The sequence below is a fragment of the Phaenicophaeus curvirostris genome, chromosome 1 (genome assembly GCF_032191515.1).
Source record: "Phaenicophaeus curvirostris isolate KB17595 chromosome 1, BPBGC_Pcur_1.0, whole genome shotgun sequence".
Taxonomy (NCBI): Eukaryota; Metazoa; Chordata; class Aves; order Cuculiformes; family Cuculidae; genus Phaenicophaeus; species Phaenicophaeus curvirostris.
Genome location: NC_091392.1, coordinates 81,359,427 through 81,375,969, shown reverse-complemented (window position 1 = coordinate 81,375,969; position 16,543 = coordinate 81,359,427). Strand labels below are relative to the sequence as shown.

At 38.9% G+C, this 16,543-nt stretch overlaps 2 protein-coding genes across 5 annotated transcripts in view; one reads left to right on the top strand and one right to left on the bottom strand.

Moving 5' to 3' along the window:
• ATXN10 (ataxin 10) overlaps positions 1-16,543 on the top strand; it is a 351,563-nt gene that overhangs the window by 204,309 nt on the left and 130,711 nt on the right. The window lies entirely within an intron of this gene.
• Positions 1-16,543, bottom strand: part of WNT7B (Wnt family member 7B) — a 98,748-nt gene that overhangs the window by 7,458 nt on the left and 74,747 nt on the right. For all 4 annotated transcript variants that reach the window (XM_069863399.1, XM_069863390.1, XM_069863381.1 and 1 more), the window contains one exon: positions 4,120-4,391. In XM_069863399.1, coding sequence (XP_069719500.1) covers positions 4,120-4,391 — 272 coding nt within the window. The remainder of the gene's footprint in view (positions 1-4,119; positions 4,392-16,543) is intronic.

The window sequence follows — 16,543 nt, the reverse complement described above, 5'->3', positions numbered from 1 at the left end:
ATTTAATTTTTTCATTACTCTATCAAAGTTTTGCCCACAGATCTCTCTGTAATCACTCAGTTTTGTAACAAGCCATTCTTTTGGTAACATTTGCATTAGGCTTACACTAGTCTTCCTTTGGGGGCTTGTTTTCATTTACCTCACTTAAGTTTTCCACGCTGAATGATAGCAGCTGTTTAAAAACTGATGATGAAGTCAGCTACTTCACTTTTTTACACAGCAAGACACTGTTTTGCCACAAAATATAGACCTTCCATCAGTACCTTCTCACGTCACCAGGAATCACTAAGCATTTAATTCTTCCAGATGGCACCGATGGCAAGTTTAATATTTTGTCACTGGTGTTGTTCATTACACATTTACTAGAAATTTGACAAATTTTTCACTAGCTGCAGCAAGCCTTAGAAATGCAATGCAGAAAATTACGGGATGCAATATGGGGCAATTAGGGATTTCCTTCTTTCCAGAGTCACCAGAAATCCCCTGAAAGGCCTAAATATCAAGGACGTAGTTTATCAGACTGTTGTATTGAGCATCACAGCCCCAAACTCAAGTTAGAGGCCTTACAACTGTTTACAAAGTTTGTGCAATTATTTATACAGTATGCTGGTTTTCCCTCAAAGAGAAATTCCTCAGACTGTATTTTTAACAACAGTGGAATACCAGGAGACTAGCTTTTAAGAACATCTCTATGAGAGCAAAGTATTATAGTCACTGCTGTAGTTATAAATGCCTCTGACTCCCAGGCATGTCTGGGACAAGTGCAGAGAGACTGAGGATGGGCAAAATTCCTGCCTTGGGGCATGGAAAATTCCATGTGGTGGTATAAGAGAACATCCAAATAAGCGCTCTGGGGACAAAATTGCTGGTCAAAGTCCTGCATAATGATCCTAGCAATGATCTTCTAGGCACCTGGTAAAGGTCTAGTGAGGTCATCAGGGGCCTTCCACTGAATTCAGAACAAGTTGAAAATAACTGTAGGTGGAGTTGGGAGCTCTTTGCATCCTTTTTTCATCGTGTTTCTGTATTAGGAGGCTCTGGGATTTAAAGAGAAGACTAAAATGAAGATAGCAGATTTATTAGTTTAATATTGTTCTTATTTTACTTTAAAAGCAGCTCAGTATGAATTAAGCCAGGACTGAATAAGAACTGTGAGCCTTACCATTATAGATGGGGGCAGGGGTAGTTAATAGCAAAAGTGCTGTAAAATATAAGACCTTGGGAAATGGACCAACATTCACAGAATCAAGTTGTTGGGTCTTTTTTTTGTTCACTTTACCAGTTTTGCTAAGATTGAACTCTAAGAAATATCTTAATGGTTAGCAGAATCTCTGTTGGAAGATACCAAAGCATTTATTTACTGTCTGGACATTCCCACCCTAAGGATGAAAAGATTATTTGCAGACATCTGAAGAAACAAAGAACTAAAAAATAATCTGAGTTGCCTGTGGTCTCTGTCTTACCTTTTATTCCTATTCATAACAAGGGAAAATTATTCTTTCTTTGGTCCTTATTAATAGCAGTCATGAACCAGAACTCTGAAATCATTGCAAATTTTAAGGCAGTTCTCATGCAGATCAGAAGGATGGTACCAAAAGAGAGGTATGAGCTTTTCCTAGCTGTGTTGTGACATTTGGGAAGGGGAAAGGAGGGAGATAGAGGTCCAGGGTTGTGATCAGCTAGTGTCCAGACATAAATGCAATATTTCTGACTTGAGCATAAATAAGTACTATGTGGAGTATGTTAGAATGACATCCACACATAAGCAACGTTCCCTGGGTTTGGATTTTGTTACAGCCTCACAATCCAAGTTCACATAGGATTCCCAAAACTGCCCAATTTCAGGTCGATGTAGGTCAGATTTCAAGTTTGCCTATATCTTTGTGATTTCACGTTGAAATTGCACCAAATCCTGTGTCTAGTTTCTTAAAGATCCAACCCAGAAAACAAAGAAAATGTATTCTTGCTTCCAGAGTTTTGTTCTCACCTTCAGTTTCAGGCAGTCTCAAATTCAGAATGTTTATTTCATACAAATAGCAGATGATCTCAGATGAACCAAAATCACTAAATGCATTCATTTCATGGCAATGTATGTCATAACACTAACACTATTTCTTAACACGACCCCCAAAATATCTTTTATACAAGCACATTCCTCAGGATTTGATGGGTTGTACTTAAAAATAAAAACAATAAGCTGCACCAAATCCTTTCAGTCATCTTTAGCTTTGGAAAGTGATATGGTGCATTAATGATTACAAAGAAAATATAAACTGCTGAAAATTGCCAACAACAAAAAAAAGTGGGTAAACTCCAAAATACTATCTATAAAAAAGTGTAGTTGGAGCCTTTTCATTCCTGTCTCAAAAACCTGAAATTGAGTGTTATTTCAGTTTTACGAGAACATTTGCAAAAAAATTAAAAACGTTTTTAGAACTTCTAAAACAAACGCGTTTACATGAATGCTGCTACCAGAAATATGTGTAAAAGCACACACTGTTTTGGTTTGCTTATGTCTCCCTGTTTATGAAATTCTGATGAAGAGTAAAAACATAATTTGCTTAATAAGAATCCGCAATGTGGTCTAGTGGTTACTGGACTATATTTAGACCTGGGAGACCTGGAATAAGTGCCTGGCTCAGATACTGAGCCACCTTCAGTCCTTGGGCAAGGTACTTCACTACTCTCCATCTATGCATCCACTTTTGCTCTTTCCTCCCTCTTTCATATCCAGATTGTAACATGTTCAACATAAGACATGCATCAGCATCTTGGGAAGGGGGGCAGCACAGTGTCCATCACAGTGAGATGCCAGTTTAAGCAGAGATTGTAATGCATCTAGCAATAATAAATGCTCCATTGCAAGTCTAAGATGTGACTTCCATCTTATTTTGCATCCAAACACAATACAGGATGTCAAGGTGAAACATCCAGCCTAAGAAAAGTGATGAGACCTGGAGCTGGTCTTCCAAGCTACAATACAGCAGTATTGTATGAAATGTTCTTACCCCCTAAACAGGGTAAGTTTTAGGGGAAAAAAAATAGGTGCCCCTCTTAAGGATGCTTTTCTGTCTTGGTCTTCAGTCAGCTGTCTCCCTCACATCTTGAGATATCATCTTGATATCTTGAGCATCAAGTATCGATACCATCTCTGCACTTGATTAGGCCCTGTAAGTGGTCTCTTTCACCATGTTGAATTTAGAAACTACTTTCATCCTAATGGATAACTGCCCATATACCACCTTCAGTTTCAGCACACAACCAATTGCAGTCCCCAGGAGGTTCCTTTTGTGTGGACTGGGTGTTAATAAGAGTCTTCAAAATATGGACAGTGAGATAATTGTACTGCTCTACTCACATCAGTGGCTAGTGCTCAGTGTAGGACAGAAAGCACACAGCTTTAGAGAAAAATTCAATCTAGGTTTGGGGACCAGAGGTGGAGGACTGGTATATTGGAGTCTAGTATAACACTGGAGAGTAGAAGCAGCATTTTTTTTACCTGGGGGGAACACTTTCAAGGGTATAGTAAAATCTGTCCTGAAGTAGGTATATATTATGCAGAAAGATTTTTTTATACTTCTTAATGGGCAAGCTTTGAAAGCTATGAGGATTGTTATTTAGTGGATTTAAATCAGCATAGCATTGTGATGTTTATTGTTTCCATTGTAAGTAACTCAGTCAGGATAGTAGACATGAAACTATTTCTTCTTCCAAAGTCACACTTAGGCAGCTGTTTGTAGCCAACCAATGAGAAACTGACAGTTGTGTCCTGTCCCATCACAAGCCCCAGCATCTCATTCTAGATTTTTGCAAAGGAGATGAAAAGCAAAGATTTATCGTTGTGCCAAACAGCTCCAGCAAAGTCCTCTCTGTTACCAGTGGGACTGGAAAGAAGGCTTAGGAAGCAGACATTTAGAGGACCATCTATAATACATGGCCAGCTCTAAATAAAAAGAAACAGCAACAATATATAAACATAAGATGCCATCAGGTCACTTGATGCGGGTGTGGGATAGCAGCAGAGAGGGCTACATTCTCAGAGAACGCGTCCTGCCACCAAGCCACCCTCCTCCCATCCTCCAGCACACATTTCCCCATCCCTCATCCTTTCTGGAATACCTTTCTTCCAGCCTCATTGTTGTGCAAGTTCATCAGCCTCCGTGCATTCTTTTTGATTTCTCGGGCATCAACAAACCTCCGGGAGAACTCAATGCCGTATCTGATATCCGCAGAGCAGCCTCCCCACTTCCAGCCCTCCTCCTGGTTGTAGTAGCCCTGTTTCTCTCGGTCACAGCCACAGTTGCTGAGGTTGCCCTGGCTGCAGGCGGCTGTGACAGCGTGTGCAACCCCGGCAGCAGTAATGGCATAGGTGAACGCAGCTTCTCTGCTTCCTGTGGAGAGAAGCCAAAAGCTGATGGGTTGACAGAAAGGCAGCACTTACTAAAGAAACCACACACATTATCTACAGCAATGGTGTCAGGTAGGAACGTGAGGAGGGCATTGATTCTAGTGGGTAATTCTCATTCTTACAGAATTACATACATATTTAGATGCTTGGCTCAAGTCGGGCATATTACCCCAGGTAAGCACCAGCCATATGGCGGTCCCATCACCACAGAGGAATTTGTCGCTGTGTCTGAACAGTGGTGAGGAGAGGCAATATGATTTGATTTTACACTGTTTAGTCAGGTTTACAGGCTGAACTTTATTTATATCAGGTGAATATTAAGCAAGTCACTGGTGACAATGCTCACTGGAAAGCAACAGTTACCTCTAACCATTGGCACTGCATGGAAAAAGAAAGGTGTTCAGACAATGTAAGAAGTACCAGACCCTTACAAAAAGTGTGAGATGGCTAGGACACAAGTGGGAAAGACTATTAATCCACCTTTATAAATGCTCTAGTAGCACCCATTAGTAATGTTCAGTGTAAGGTATTGCAAGAGTGGCCTACACAGACAAAAGCTGAGTAGATTTTGGATTTTTTCAAGGCAAAGAAGATGCTATCTCTTTCCTTTCCTGACTTCTTTTGTGTATTATTTTTGCTGCAATGACCCTTTTCCACCATCACTCTAACTCAGACTTCTGCTCTACCTTGGTTATTGAACATACAGGGGTATGGAAGTGCTGTGGTAGCATTATTTTCTCTTAAAAACAAGTGAAGTACTGTCATGGAAGCACAGGCTTATTTAGAACAAAAATTTATTAGAAAAAAGGACTTCATTTTCTATGACGCCACTACTTGCCAAGGTTCCTAATTCCCAATTCCAAGTTACAGCTGTTAATACTGAGTATATGAAGAGAAGCAAATAAACCCCTTTCATTAGTAAACACTGGTTGGATGAGTTTCCTGTGGGATGTACATAAGCTAGGAGATACAGAAGCAGAACAAAAGAAAAGGATGCTACAGCCCATTCCTTCTCTCATGCAAGACTACACTCTGTTACTGACTTGATGTAGGGCTGGATCATGGTTCTTAGTGTTCTGCTGCTCTTATTTATAATGTTTCCCTATAAGATTTCTTCTCAGCACTATCATCGTCTTCTTCTGCATGTTTATCTAGTCATAAACAAACAGTCCTGTAATATTGCAGCCAAAGAATAACTTTAAAGAATTTGCAGAAAGTTGCTGAAATGCTTTAATGACCACCCACAGAGTTTTAACATCATTAATGGATTCGGGAAGGAAAAAAATGAACAAGTTTGCCAGAGAAGTTAAAAACCCCAAAATCTTAGAAGCTATTTTTAATTTTTTTATTTTAGGATTCACGGATAACTATTCTGGAATGGCCAGTGCACTGCGGGGGCGGGGGGGGGGGGAGGGGAGGTATGTTTTATATTTCTTATTATCATAGGTAGCTTCCTGAAAGTCTACAGCACTGCCAGACACCACAAAGAGAGTACTAGAAATTGTCATAAACTGTTTTTTTGGCACCATTAACTTGTTTCTCCAAAGCAACAAATAATAAACTTAAGGTAAGAGAAAAATAAAAGGATGCTTTGTTCTTCAAGTACCAAGAAGGTTAAACTGACTTGTGTATTATTTTGAGTAGATTGCACAGTAGAAAGACTGACTTTGCTTTTAGACCCAAGTGTTTTGTTGGGTGTACGATGTGTGTAGTCTGTTCAGCAGTTCCCAAACCGTGGTCTGCAGAACACTGGTGGTCCAGGAGGCCGTGGTAAAGGTTTCACAGCTAATCCGCAGAGCTGTATTAAACCATGTTTCTAATAGTGTTTTCAATTAAAAGTTTGATAATAATGATGCCTGGTGGTCTGCAAGAAATTCTGAAGGTTGATATCAATCCAAAAAAGTTTGGGAACCTCTCTTCTTGTTCCTTGTGTGTTCTCTAAAAACACATATCAATACTCCCTCCTCTCTTCTTCACCCACAAGATGAAGTCAAGGCTGAGACCCATGTTTTAAAAGTTATCCTGTTGAGTTGCACAATTTCTTTCTTCATCTCCTTTCAAAACAATCTATTTTTAATCTATAAATTGAAAGACTGGAAATATGAGATATAGTAGAAATCATATAGATGGACAGAGTTTTCTTCCTCTTCAGGGTGAGAGTAAAAGAGTGCTAAATCAGGCCCAGGAAAAATTTTGAGTTCAAGCACCTTTGGAACACATACAGAAATGCTTATAAACAATCAGAGCTATGCCCCTGGTCACAGGATGTAGTAGCTATGAGGTGTAGTTCAGTAGATTTACTGAGCAATTGACCAGAGAGAAGTTGCTTATGTTTTATGTTTAACCTCAATGTATTCCACACAAATCCAGAGTACAAGGTAAGGTATTTTATCATGACCACTGTGTCTGTGACCTGCCTGTGAATTTTCACATGGCCCTTCCCTTTATCAGTTTTATAAAATTAAAGAATATCCAGTCTTTTGCTCTCCCTCATTCCCATTATACCCAACTACCTTTAGGAACAGAGGAAAGTATCTTCCCTTCACCTGCTTGAAAGCTATAGCAGTGATGGAATTATCTCAAGTCATGGGAAAATACCAAATGGAAGCTGTATTGACTCTCAGAAGGGATTACTCTTCTGTTTCAATGCAGTTCTAAAATAAGAAGGGCTGAGAAATAAGATCTGGCTTGAAAATCAGATTTCTTTTGCAAGTTAAGTTGTCCTGCTAAAAACTAAGTTTTTTTGGGTTTAGGTTTTCTTAACTAGAGAGTGTTTCGAAACTTCCCTTGACCTTCAGTGTAACCATTACCTCAGCAGTTCTGTAAAGTCCTCAGATCAGTAGAGTCTATCAGAAAATGCTGATGGGGGAGGAGGGGAGCCTCTGTGCTCAAATAATGTGTCTGCTGTACACAAAGCTTTCCATTAGTATGTCATCACTTGGAATCAGTTCTAAGCAAGTCTTTGTTAGGCAGCTAAAAATATTTAAGTAATGATTGCTGTGGTACCTGAACGGAGAACAATAATCTCATTTTGTGGAATTTTCTGAGATTTCAAAAATATTCTTGTTCTGCAACGAAAGAAAAGCAAGTCTTTCCAGAAATAGTCATGAAATAGAGAAAGATTAAAGATCGCAGAAGATTTGGGATGTGACCCAACTTTTTCCAGTGAATATCCTGATTACCTAGTTATTTAGCACTATATATGCTCACTATCTGCATTTCAGAAGTAACTCCAGTAGGAGATCACTACCAGTACTAACTGGAACTAAGCCTTTTGTCTTTGGTGAAGGCACTGAAACTCAGTTCTTGCACTCTGCAAGGCCATGAAAGAAGACTTGCCTGTGGTCTACTGGTCTAAGTTACTGCTATTTGCTTGAATTAATTTACTTTCTAACTGAGGACTGTGTTTTAATAGTGCTCTAATACCCAGAAATTCAGGCACTTGCTGTTCAGACAGGTAGATATGGGATCTTTTCTTCCTAAAATGCATGATTTCTGGCATATAGGGTGTGAGGAACCTATTTGTCCACCGTTGGAGTTCTGGAGCGGTTTTGAGACTGCTAACTGAGAACTAAACTTAGTATGGTCCAATGTGGAAATTACTACAAGTTCCACAATTGCTGCAGTTTACAGCATTCTAATATGCATATATTCAGCAGTGCATTTTCAGCATGTAACCACAATCAGTTAAGAATCATATATGCTAAATACATATTTCAGTCATTCAGCTGTGACTGCAGGGATAAAGATTTAACTACTTCATAGCTATTAGCAAGGCTTTCTGAGTAACTAGATGAATAGTTAAATATCACTATTCCACAGATCATTCTGAAATGTCTTATGTCAGCAGCTAGAGGAATAAGGCTACCAGTGACTATTAGGTATTAGAACTGTAATTTAACATGAAATATTAAACAGCAGAATATGTATTGTTTAGCTAGTTATTTACTAAATTTTGGGTCAACAATGATAGAAAAAATGCTGCACATTGCTACTAAACAAAACAAATTCCTCAGGAACATGGTACAGGACAGCAGATTGATTATATGCCACAATACAATACAGGTCACCGGTAAGAAGAAATGAACCGCGGAAGAATTTTTATTTTTTATCAAACCCATCCTTTTCAACAAATCTTCTTTTGCAAGTAAAAGCTGAAGACACATTGAGTCACTGTTGATAGGCAAAAGATAATAGATACATCTGGATGAGTAAACTACGACTCAGACAACAGTGCCTTAAGCAGGGTTGGATGAAGACTTTGACAAACAAGTTTAGTTCCTTTGTAATTTTGTGTTTTATTCAAAGCACTGAGTAGCAGTTCTTCAAGGAAAACAGTACAGGCTCTTCTGTTTGGGTTCTATCCAAGAGCAGCACAAGTCAGTGAAAATTTTCTTATTGTCTGCAGCAGATTCTGTATTTACATTTTCAATGTAATAAATTTTGGGCTTCTTGGTTTATAATCTAAAAGCAGCAACTGGTTTAATTTCTCTCTTTCTCTAATTTCTTGTAACCGGTGCTGCATGTCAGAGCTATAGACTGAAATCACTTTGTACAAGCAGAAAGAAACATCATAGAAAAGCAGGGCTGGCAGGAACCTGAGGAGGGTCTCTAGTCCATCCCTTAACCCCAATATAAGCTGATATAAAATGTGTCCTTCACAACTTCTGATTTATCCTGTTCTTGAAGATCTTCTTTGGTGGGGATTCCACAGTCTAATCCAGTGCCTCAGGACCCGGTATATGTTTTCTGAATATTAACCTGAAACTCTTTCTGAACACAAACTCATTGCTTCTTTCTCTATAGATGCTAAGAGCCAATTACTCCCCTCTTCTATCAGCAGACTTTAAATATTTAGACTGCCACCCCTCTCTAGATGTGTTCCATCATCAGCCCTTGCAAAGCAGCTTCAGGAGCTCTCATGATTTCCCCTGCTCTCCCAAACGGCTGGACTGTGCCTTGTGATTCAGTGCTGGAGGTGCAACAGAGTGCTGCTGCTGAGGCACTGCCTGCTTGGGGCTGAAGCAGGAGGAGCATTATATATGTCTTGCATGCTACACTCTTGTTTACACATGCCAGCATGGTGTTTTCACAGCAGCAGGACATTTTTGACTCACAGTTGGATTGCAGTTGTCTTCTGTGCAACTGCTGTAACACCAGATGTTACCCATTTTACAGTTGTGCAGCTGATTATTCCCACATATGGATTGCCATGTATTTATCTCTCTGATTTGTCTCTTCTTTCTTTCTCTTTCTGTTTTTTTCTTCTTTTTCTATTCCTTTTTCTTTTTTCCTTTTTTCCTTTCCTTTTTCTTTTTCCTTTCCTTTTTCTTTTCCTTTTCCTTTTTCTTTTTCCTTTTCTTTTTCTTTTCCTTTTCCTTTCTTTTTCTTTTTCTTTTTCTTTTTCTTTTTCTTTTTCTTTTTCTTTTTCTTTTTCTTTTTCTTTTTCTTTTTCTTTTTCTTTTTCTTTTTCCATCTTCCTTTTCCATCTTCCTTTTCCATCTTCCTTTTCCATCTTTTTCCTTCTTCCTTTATTCTTCCTTTTCCATCTTTTTCCTTCTTCCTTTAGTCTTCTTTCTCTTTATTCTTCTTTTCCAGACTGTTTCTCCATGATCATTGCCGATTTTGAGCCAAAAATTCTCTAAGTTCCTTGCAGTCCCTCCCAGCCTAATGTCACTGCATAAATTCAATGTGCACAGCTTATTCCCTTGGTCAAGTCAAAAGTGTAATACCAACTAGTATCAGATCCAGCACAGAACACAAAGGAAACCAAGTTAGTACATCCTTCCATTTTGATAACTAACCTTCAAATACCATTCCCAGAAAGTATGTACCCATTTGGTTAACTTTCCCTTACTTTTCTTGTGAGGAAGTCATATAAAGCAGTATCAAAAACTTCATTATACCATGAATGTATGGTATAAACAGCTGCTTCTATGTCTCTGAGGCCCTGGGTGGCAAAAGGAGGAAATAAGATTACTATAACATGATTTGTTCTTGACAGATCCTTGTTGGCTGTTACTCATCTCCTTTTTCTCAGTTATAGGCTTACAAATGAGGGGTTTTTTTCATGTTTATTTCATTTACTGAATTTAAGCTTACTGGTCCTTTAATTCCTTTCTACTCTCTTTTTCTATTTTTTTTTTTATTTCTTTTAGACAAAGACAACACATTTGTCTTTTCAATTCTTCTCTCTTTATTAGAGTTCTCCACAAGTTTTCAGCACTAATGGCTGTCAGGATTAACAACTAACAACTCTAAACTAGCTTCATTAAATGTGCCAAGATGAGGGACGGTTAACTGGAAAGCATTCAGTTTGGACAAATACTCCCCTCCATCTCTTGCTGAGACAGTATTCCTTTGTTGATTGTTCTATAATCATCTACTCACCATTGACCTTTTTAGTGAACACTGATACAAGAAATGCTTGGCTTTCTTGATGTTATCCTTGGTTTACACTCTCCTCAGGGGCCCACTCTACTCAGGAGCAGACCAGTGTTTTAGCTTCGTCTTCCACTCACTGACAAAGTACCAACTGAATGATTACTGTATAACCTGTTATCTAAAAAATAGATCTAGACTTCCATGCTTGTGAAGTTCCTCTTGTAGCAGCTGTGGCTCTGAAGTGCTCCTGAATAATGTACCTGGTGGAGAATGAATATCTGTTACACTGGCAGGACTTTCTGATGTAGTCTTCTGATGGTCATGTTAGGTAATGCTGTCTTTAAAATATTTATTTATTTCCCACTTCCTCCCTAAAATCTTTTTTTTGTTCTACTGCAGTCTAATTAAAATAGTCTTTTTTATGTTTCCTTCCTCCAGGTAGAGCTTGAGCAGGAGTTGCACATGATTTCAGCACCTTCTTCCTAGACTGCTCATGATGCTTATTTCCAACTACCCTTGGCTGATACAGAGAACACTGCAGATTTCAAAGCTGATGATATGTAATGATATGACATAATGGTTTATTTACAGATTCTTCTCTTATTCAGTATTTTTCATCTCTAGATTCCCAGTAAATTCTTATGGTTAGAGGTGCCAGAATTTTGGTCATCAGTCTAGAATCATTCTGTCGACTGGTTTATTTTCTGTTGCTTCCGTGGGTTTCTCAAATTACTTTTAGAATGTGCTGTGCATGAGCCAGATTCGTTTCACACTTGCCTTTCTGCAGCGCCTTGCTGCCAGTATTTATATGCTTTTGGAATTATGTCTGTTAAAAAGAGCTATTTACTATGCCTCCACTTTTCACATTTTTTCAAGCATTTTTCCAATTTCATGGTTATTTTCTAAAGAGTTGTTGGTATTTTCTACAGTGGTTTATGTAATGAGGCTTACAACAATTTACAGGGTTTTTTTGCTTAATTTACCCTCTAAACATATTCACTTAAACAATAGTCAGCATTTCTGTTCCACAGTGAGCATAATTTTCTTGTGTTTTCAACTGTCTTTTGGCAGCATGTCCATTGGTGGAGTTTTCTGGGACAATTCCTGTTAGGTTAATAAGTTAGCTGTGATCTTTGAAAGGATGTTTAGATGTACACAGAGAAATATGAAACTTTGGGGTCTCTTCTGTAAAACTATATTTGTTGTAGCAAATATTTCTTAGTCACTCAGCCCTAACAAACGATCTGTATCTCATTGTTACAGAAAATGGGGAAATTAAGTTTAGATCCAAAAGCACCACTGCTTGGTTTTGTCAAGGTTTAATCAGAACATGGTGCTAAGCACTTACTTAAAGAATGCACAAGGGCATGCCTTGAGAAATACACAGTGCACAAAGCATGAGGGCGTAGTTCCCAGCTACAGTGAACCATTGAGAAAAGCCTGTGCAGTGTCACAGCTGGCTGTGTTTTCACAATGCTTTTGCTAATACTGTCAAACACTGTATGTGGGAAGCAATAGCTGGAGCAGAGAGATCATCTCCTGTCTGTGTTCTCCTCTGGACCTACTGACGTCCCATTGTGGGACTTACTGATTCCCTGCTGAATATTTGGTGCTTTTTCTTTTCAATGATTACTAGTGGTTTGATATATTGTAATATGTGAAAGCTCAGCTGGAGACATCTTGCACTGTACTGTGGCTTTTAAAAGTTTTTGTACTCCTTGTTGGAAAGCATGGACTCCTGAATTTCCCTAAATTCAATGAGACTGTGAGGAAACAGATGTTGTTACAATAATCCGATCACCTCGATCTATTAATGATTACAATTCTTATGAGTAGGATTAGCCAATGGATTATGGTGACTTTTTTTTAAGGGCATTTCACTGGAAGAAACAAGAAGTACATTTAGGGAAAAGGGAAGAAAATTTGTAGCTATGTGGGCACATATTTTTTCCTTTTTTTTCCAGGTTTGATCTTAACAGTGTTCTTGTACTACAGTGTGACCTGTTAAGGAAACTTTTGCAGTGCTCAGCAAAGGAAAGGGAAATGTTGGCCACTCTGATTTGAGAAAAAGAAATAATGCTTGCCACATAATTAAAAATAGCCAAAAAAAAGCCAATAAAACAAAAACCCAGCAGAAAACAAACCTCCACTCTGAACCTGTCAGGGAAACGGAGGAGACAACTTCCACATTTTTAAAGCAAACTTGGTTTTAAGTCAACTTCATGGTCAATTTAGAAGGATAAAACAGCAAAGTGGGTTGCTACCAAATGATTTTAGTCACTGAAATCTTCATGTATGTGGATTACATAGGCTTGAGACTTCAGTGAGTGAATCCTTTGAGACTGAGCACTCTCCTTGGCTGTCAATAGAGGATCCTTCCTACTTCAAAGTTAATGCAATTTCACAAATACTCTGCCTCCCCTACTACTGTGCTTATGAATACTAAGAAGTCATGGTCTTGAGAATCAGACCTTCTCAGTGGACTCCTTGCTGGGTCAGTATTTTAATTAATTTGTTTCAGTCATTTCAATGGCCTGACATAACTATGTTGTGTTGAAGAATATCTCTAGAAAAATAAATCTGCACTGCCATTTGCATGAAGTCATCTTTTCCTGTATTATCTTAAGTCACTTTTAACCTAGATAACAAATCCCTGAGGGCAGTGGTCATGTCTGTATTCTTTTGTAAGTCACTGTGCACACCTGTGCTTTGCTGTAGAAACTTGTTAAATAATAACACCTTTTAAAGGGTTCACTGAATTATGAGTAGTTGTAAGCACTGAGCTCCTATACCTGGCCATGCAGGAGAGTCTGGGGGTGGGTGTCTGTGGGTGCGAATGTCTGTGTATGTCACAGGTGGAATTTCAGCTCTTGCTTCAGAATTTCTTGGGGCAATTTCATTAAATCATGAACGTTACTTCAATATACTGTGCAGAGCCTACTAGTGGGCAGATACCACTTTGCCATAACTACTGAATTACAGATACACTAAGTGACACCCAGCTTGGCATTTGGTGTTACACACAAATCTGTTTATGCAAGCAGTCCTTGCCTTAAGAAGCTGCATCTTTCAGCTGGAGAAGGCAACAAAAGAGAGATACTATTAACTCTTTTTCACAGGGGCACATGGAGTTCAAGGCATTTATCCACACATCAGAAGGACCTGTGAAGAGAACAAGCTGTCCTCTTGTTGAATTCTCTTACACCACAGAGGAATTCATCTGTAGACTTCTCAGACAACAACTGAAATACAAATTCAACCGTGCTTTTAGGGAGGGTATCCCTGCAGCTGCATGGTGGGATAGGAGAGCTCCAAGAAAAAAAGCAGTAGCACCTGGGACCAGGACTTCTCTATTCTGCTCTTCCATATCATCTTGTAGCATGGCATTGAACTGTTCATCTACTGCCAGAGTCATAAAGGGATTTGGACACAGCGAAGCTCAGCATCACCATGCCTTCCAGAGAAGTACACAGCACTTAAGAGTTCTCTCCTAACATTCTGTGCTCACACCTCCTCACTTGCCGTGCCTGCATAGCATTAGATCCACATCCTTCCTCTACTTTTAATTTGAATAAATAACTAATTTAAGTGTCTTGCCAGAAGTTTTGCTGAGGCTGCATTTGCTTCTGTTTCAGGGACATACTGAATGTTTTTGTGTCCTTATTTGGAGTTGGTGAAATTTTTTGACTACTAGTAAGACAGGAGCAACTTTACCCAGGATCTCAAAAGCTGGCTGCACCTATTTGTCAGCATAGACTTTCTTTCTTGTACTCACTTTGTATGTTAGGAAGCACAATTTTTATATATGTATATATCTATTAATCTAGAAACCTCCTTTTGGAAACACATACAAAGCAAAAGCAGTAGCTAGCAAGCCTAGCCCAAGATGTTTTGCAGGTATGAGGTACTATTTTCAGGTAAAATGCCAAGATTATCATATAAAAAATTAATTACATCTACAGGAGAAGAGCTAGGCACCTAGAGCTAAATCTGCAAAGGGATCCTGATGTCTGTCTTTAGATATTCCTCCACCCAGTATTTTCCTCTGGCCAGGATAGAATCCAGCCTTACCAAGCACTGGGAGAGTTATATACTAAAAAAGCAAGACTTCCAGAACTTATCAAGCTCCATGAGAAAGCCCCAACACTGGGAGCAGAAAATACAGAGAAAGAGAGAAAGTCTAAACTTATGCCATCAGAGAATTAAGTTATATTTCCCTGCACAGTAAGCCTTTCCCACTATGCTGGCAGCAGTCATCTCAGTGTAATTGCTGAGGGTATATAGTGGTTTTAGAAAAGGAGATCCCACCCTTAAAATATTCTACTGTCAGTCTATTCTCCTGTTTTATATTCTGACTGGGTAAAAATATTTCATTACACTAAAAGCCAGAAGATGACTTTGTAGGTTTCATTGATTCTACTGAACATAATAAAACTTCTTCTAGTGTTGGTTTTTCAGTTTTTTTCAGAGTATATTTTAAGTTGATTCTATCAAGTACAGAATCAGGATGATTTGATATAAAATAAAGTACTAATTCTACTTAGTTGTGACATTTGTTAAACAAAGTTTATGAAGAGCAGCATTATCTCTTATGAGACAGAACTGGATACAACAGGCATCTACCTGGTCTAGGCAGGATCTAATGAATAAATATTTATTTAAATTATTTGTCAGATTTTCAATAAAATCCAGAGGAATATCATAAAATGGCATAACTATGTCACATTTTAGCTTTCACTGCAACTGCAGTACAATAGAAGTATTATGTCAAATAACTATGAAATAATGACATCTAGAAATACCTTATCTACACACCCTTTTTGGCAATAGCAATGAGCACAGAGGAAGTACTGCCCAACCTCAGAAATGGTGACAGCTAGGCTGGGTGGTCCAAAAAGCATTTCAGACTACTGATCATGGACAAACAGCTCCTGTATGCTCAGGACAACATTTTCCTGGCATAGAAGCTATGTTTACATCATGACCCTGCTCTTCAAGGTGGCTTCAAGTTATTCTTCAAAACTGTATAGACATAGGGAAAAGACTATTTCATATGCTTGGAAAAAAAAAGGAGGGCGGGAAGTAATTTGTATCAAAGAGCATACCACAATGTTGCCTTAGTCTGTAAAATTCTACACAGAGACCTAGTAGACAGGTTCTTGTTGCATTTGCTGGGAATTGCTGTTGTATTGTCTCCTGGAGGGTAATTCTGCATATTGTTCATTAAGGTTTTCCTACAAATGTGTAGCTCACATGAATTCCTGGTATGGTTTCTGATACCTGGCAGGACAACTTAGAGACCAACTCAATGTGTCAGATTTCACAATCAGATCTATAACGTGTGCACTATTGCTCGTGACTCACCGCTCACCCTTTAGGTGTGAGGTCTTTAATGTGTCCCTCTCTGGTGCATTCTTGGCAAGGTAGGGGTTGACAGGTGAGACACAGTGAGTCTTGATGTGGCTTTTTAGGGTGTTACCACTCCATTGATATCTCTCATGGTAGTAGAAGGACCATGCATCATTTGCTTTAGCTTCCAGTCTAGCCCAAACCAGCCCTTCCTTGGCAGAGAGGCTGGATTTGCAGATCATCAGCATGAGCCTGTGTTCTGCTCTGCTGATTTTGCTGCAGAGATCTCATCTTGCAGGCGCAGGGCAAGCAGCTGGGCAGTAACCCCATCAGTCACTGGCATCCCTGTCAGAACTCAGATTTTGTGGAAAGCAAATGAGAAAGTTCTGGTGAAATGGCTGC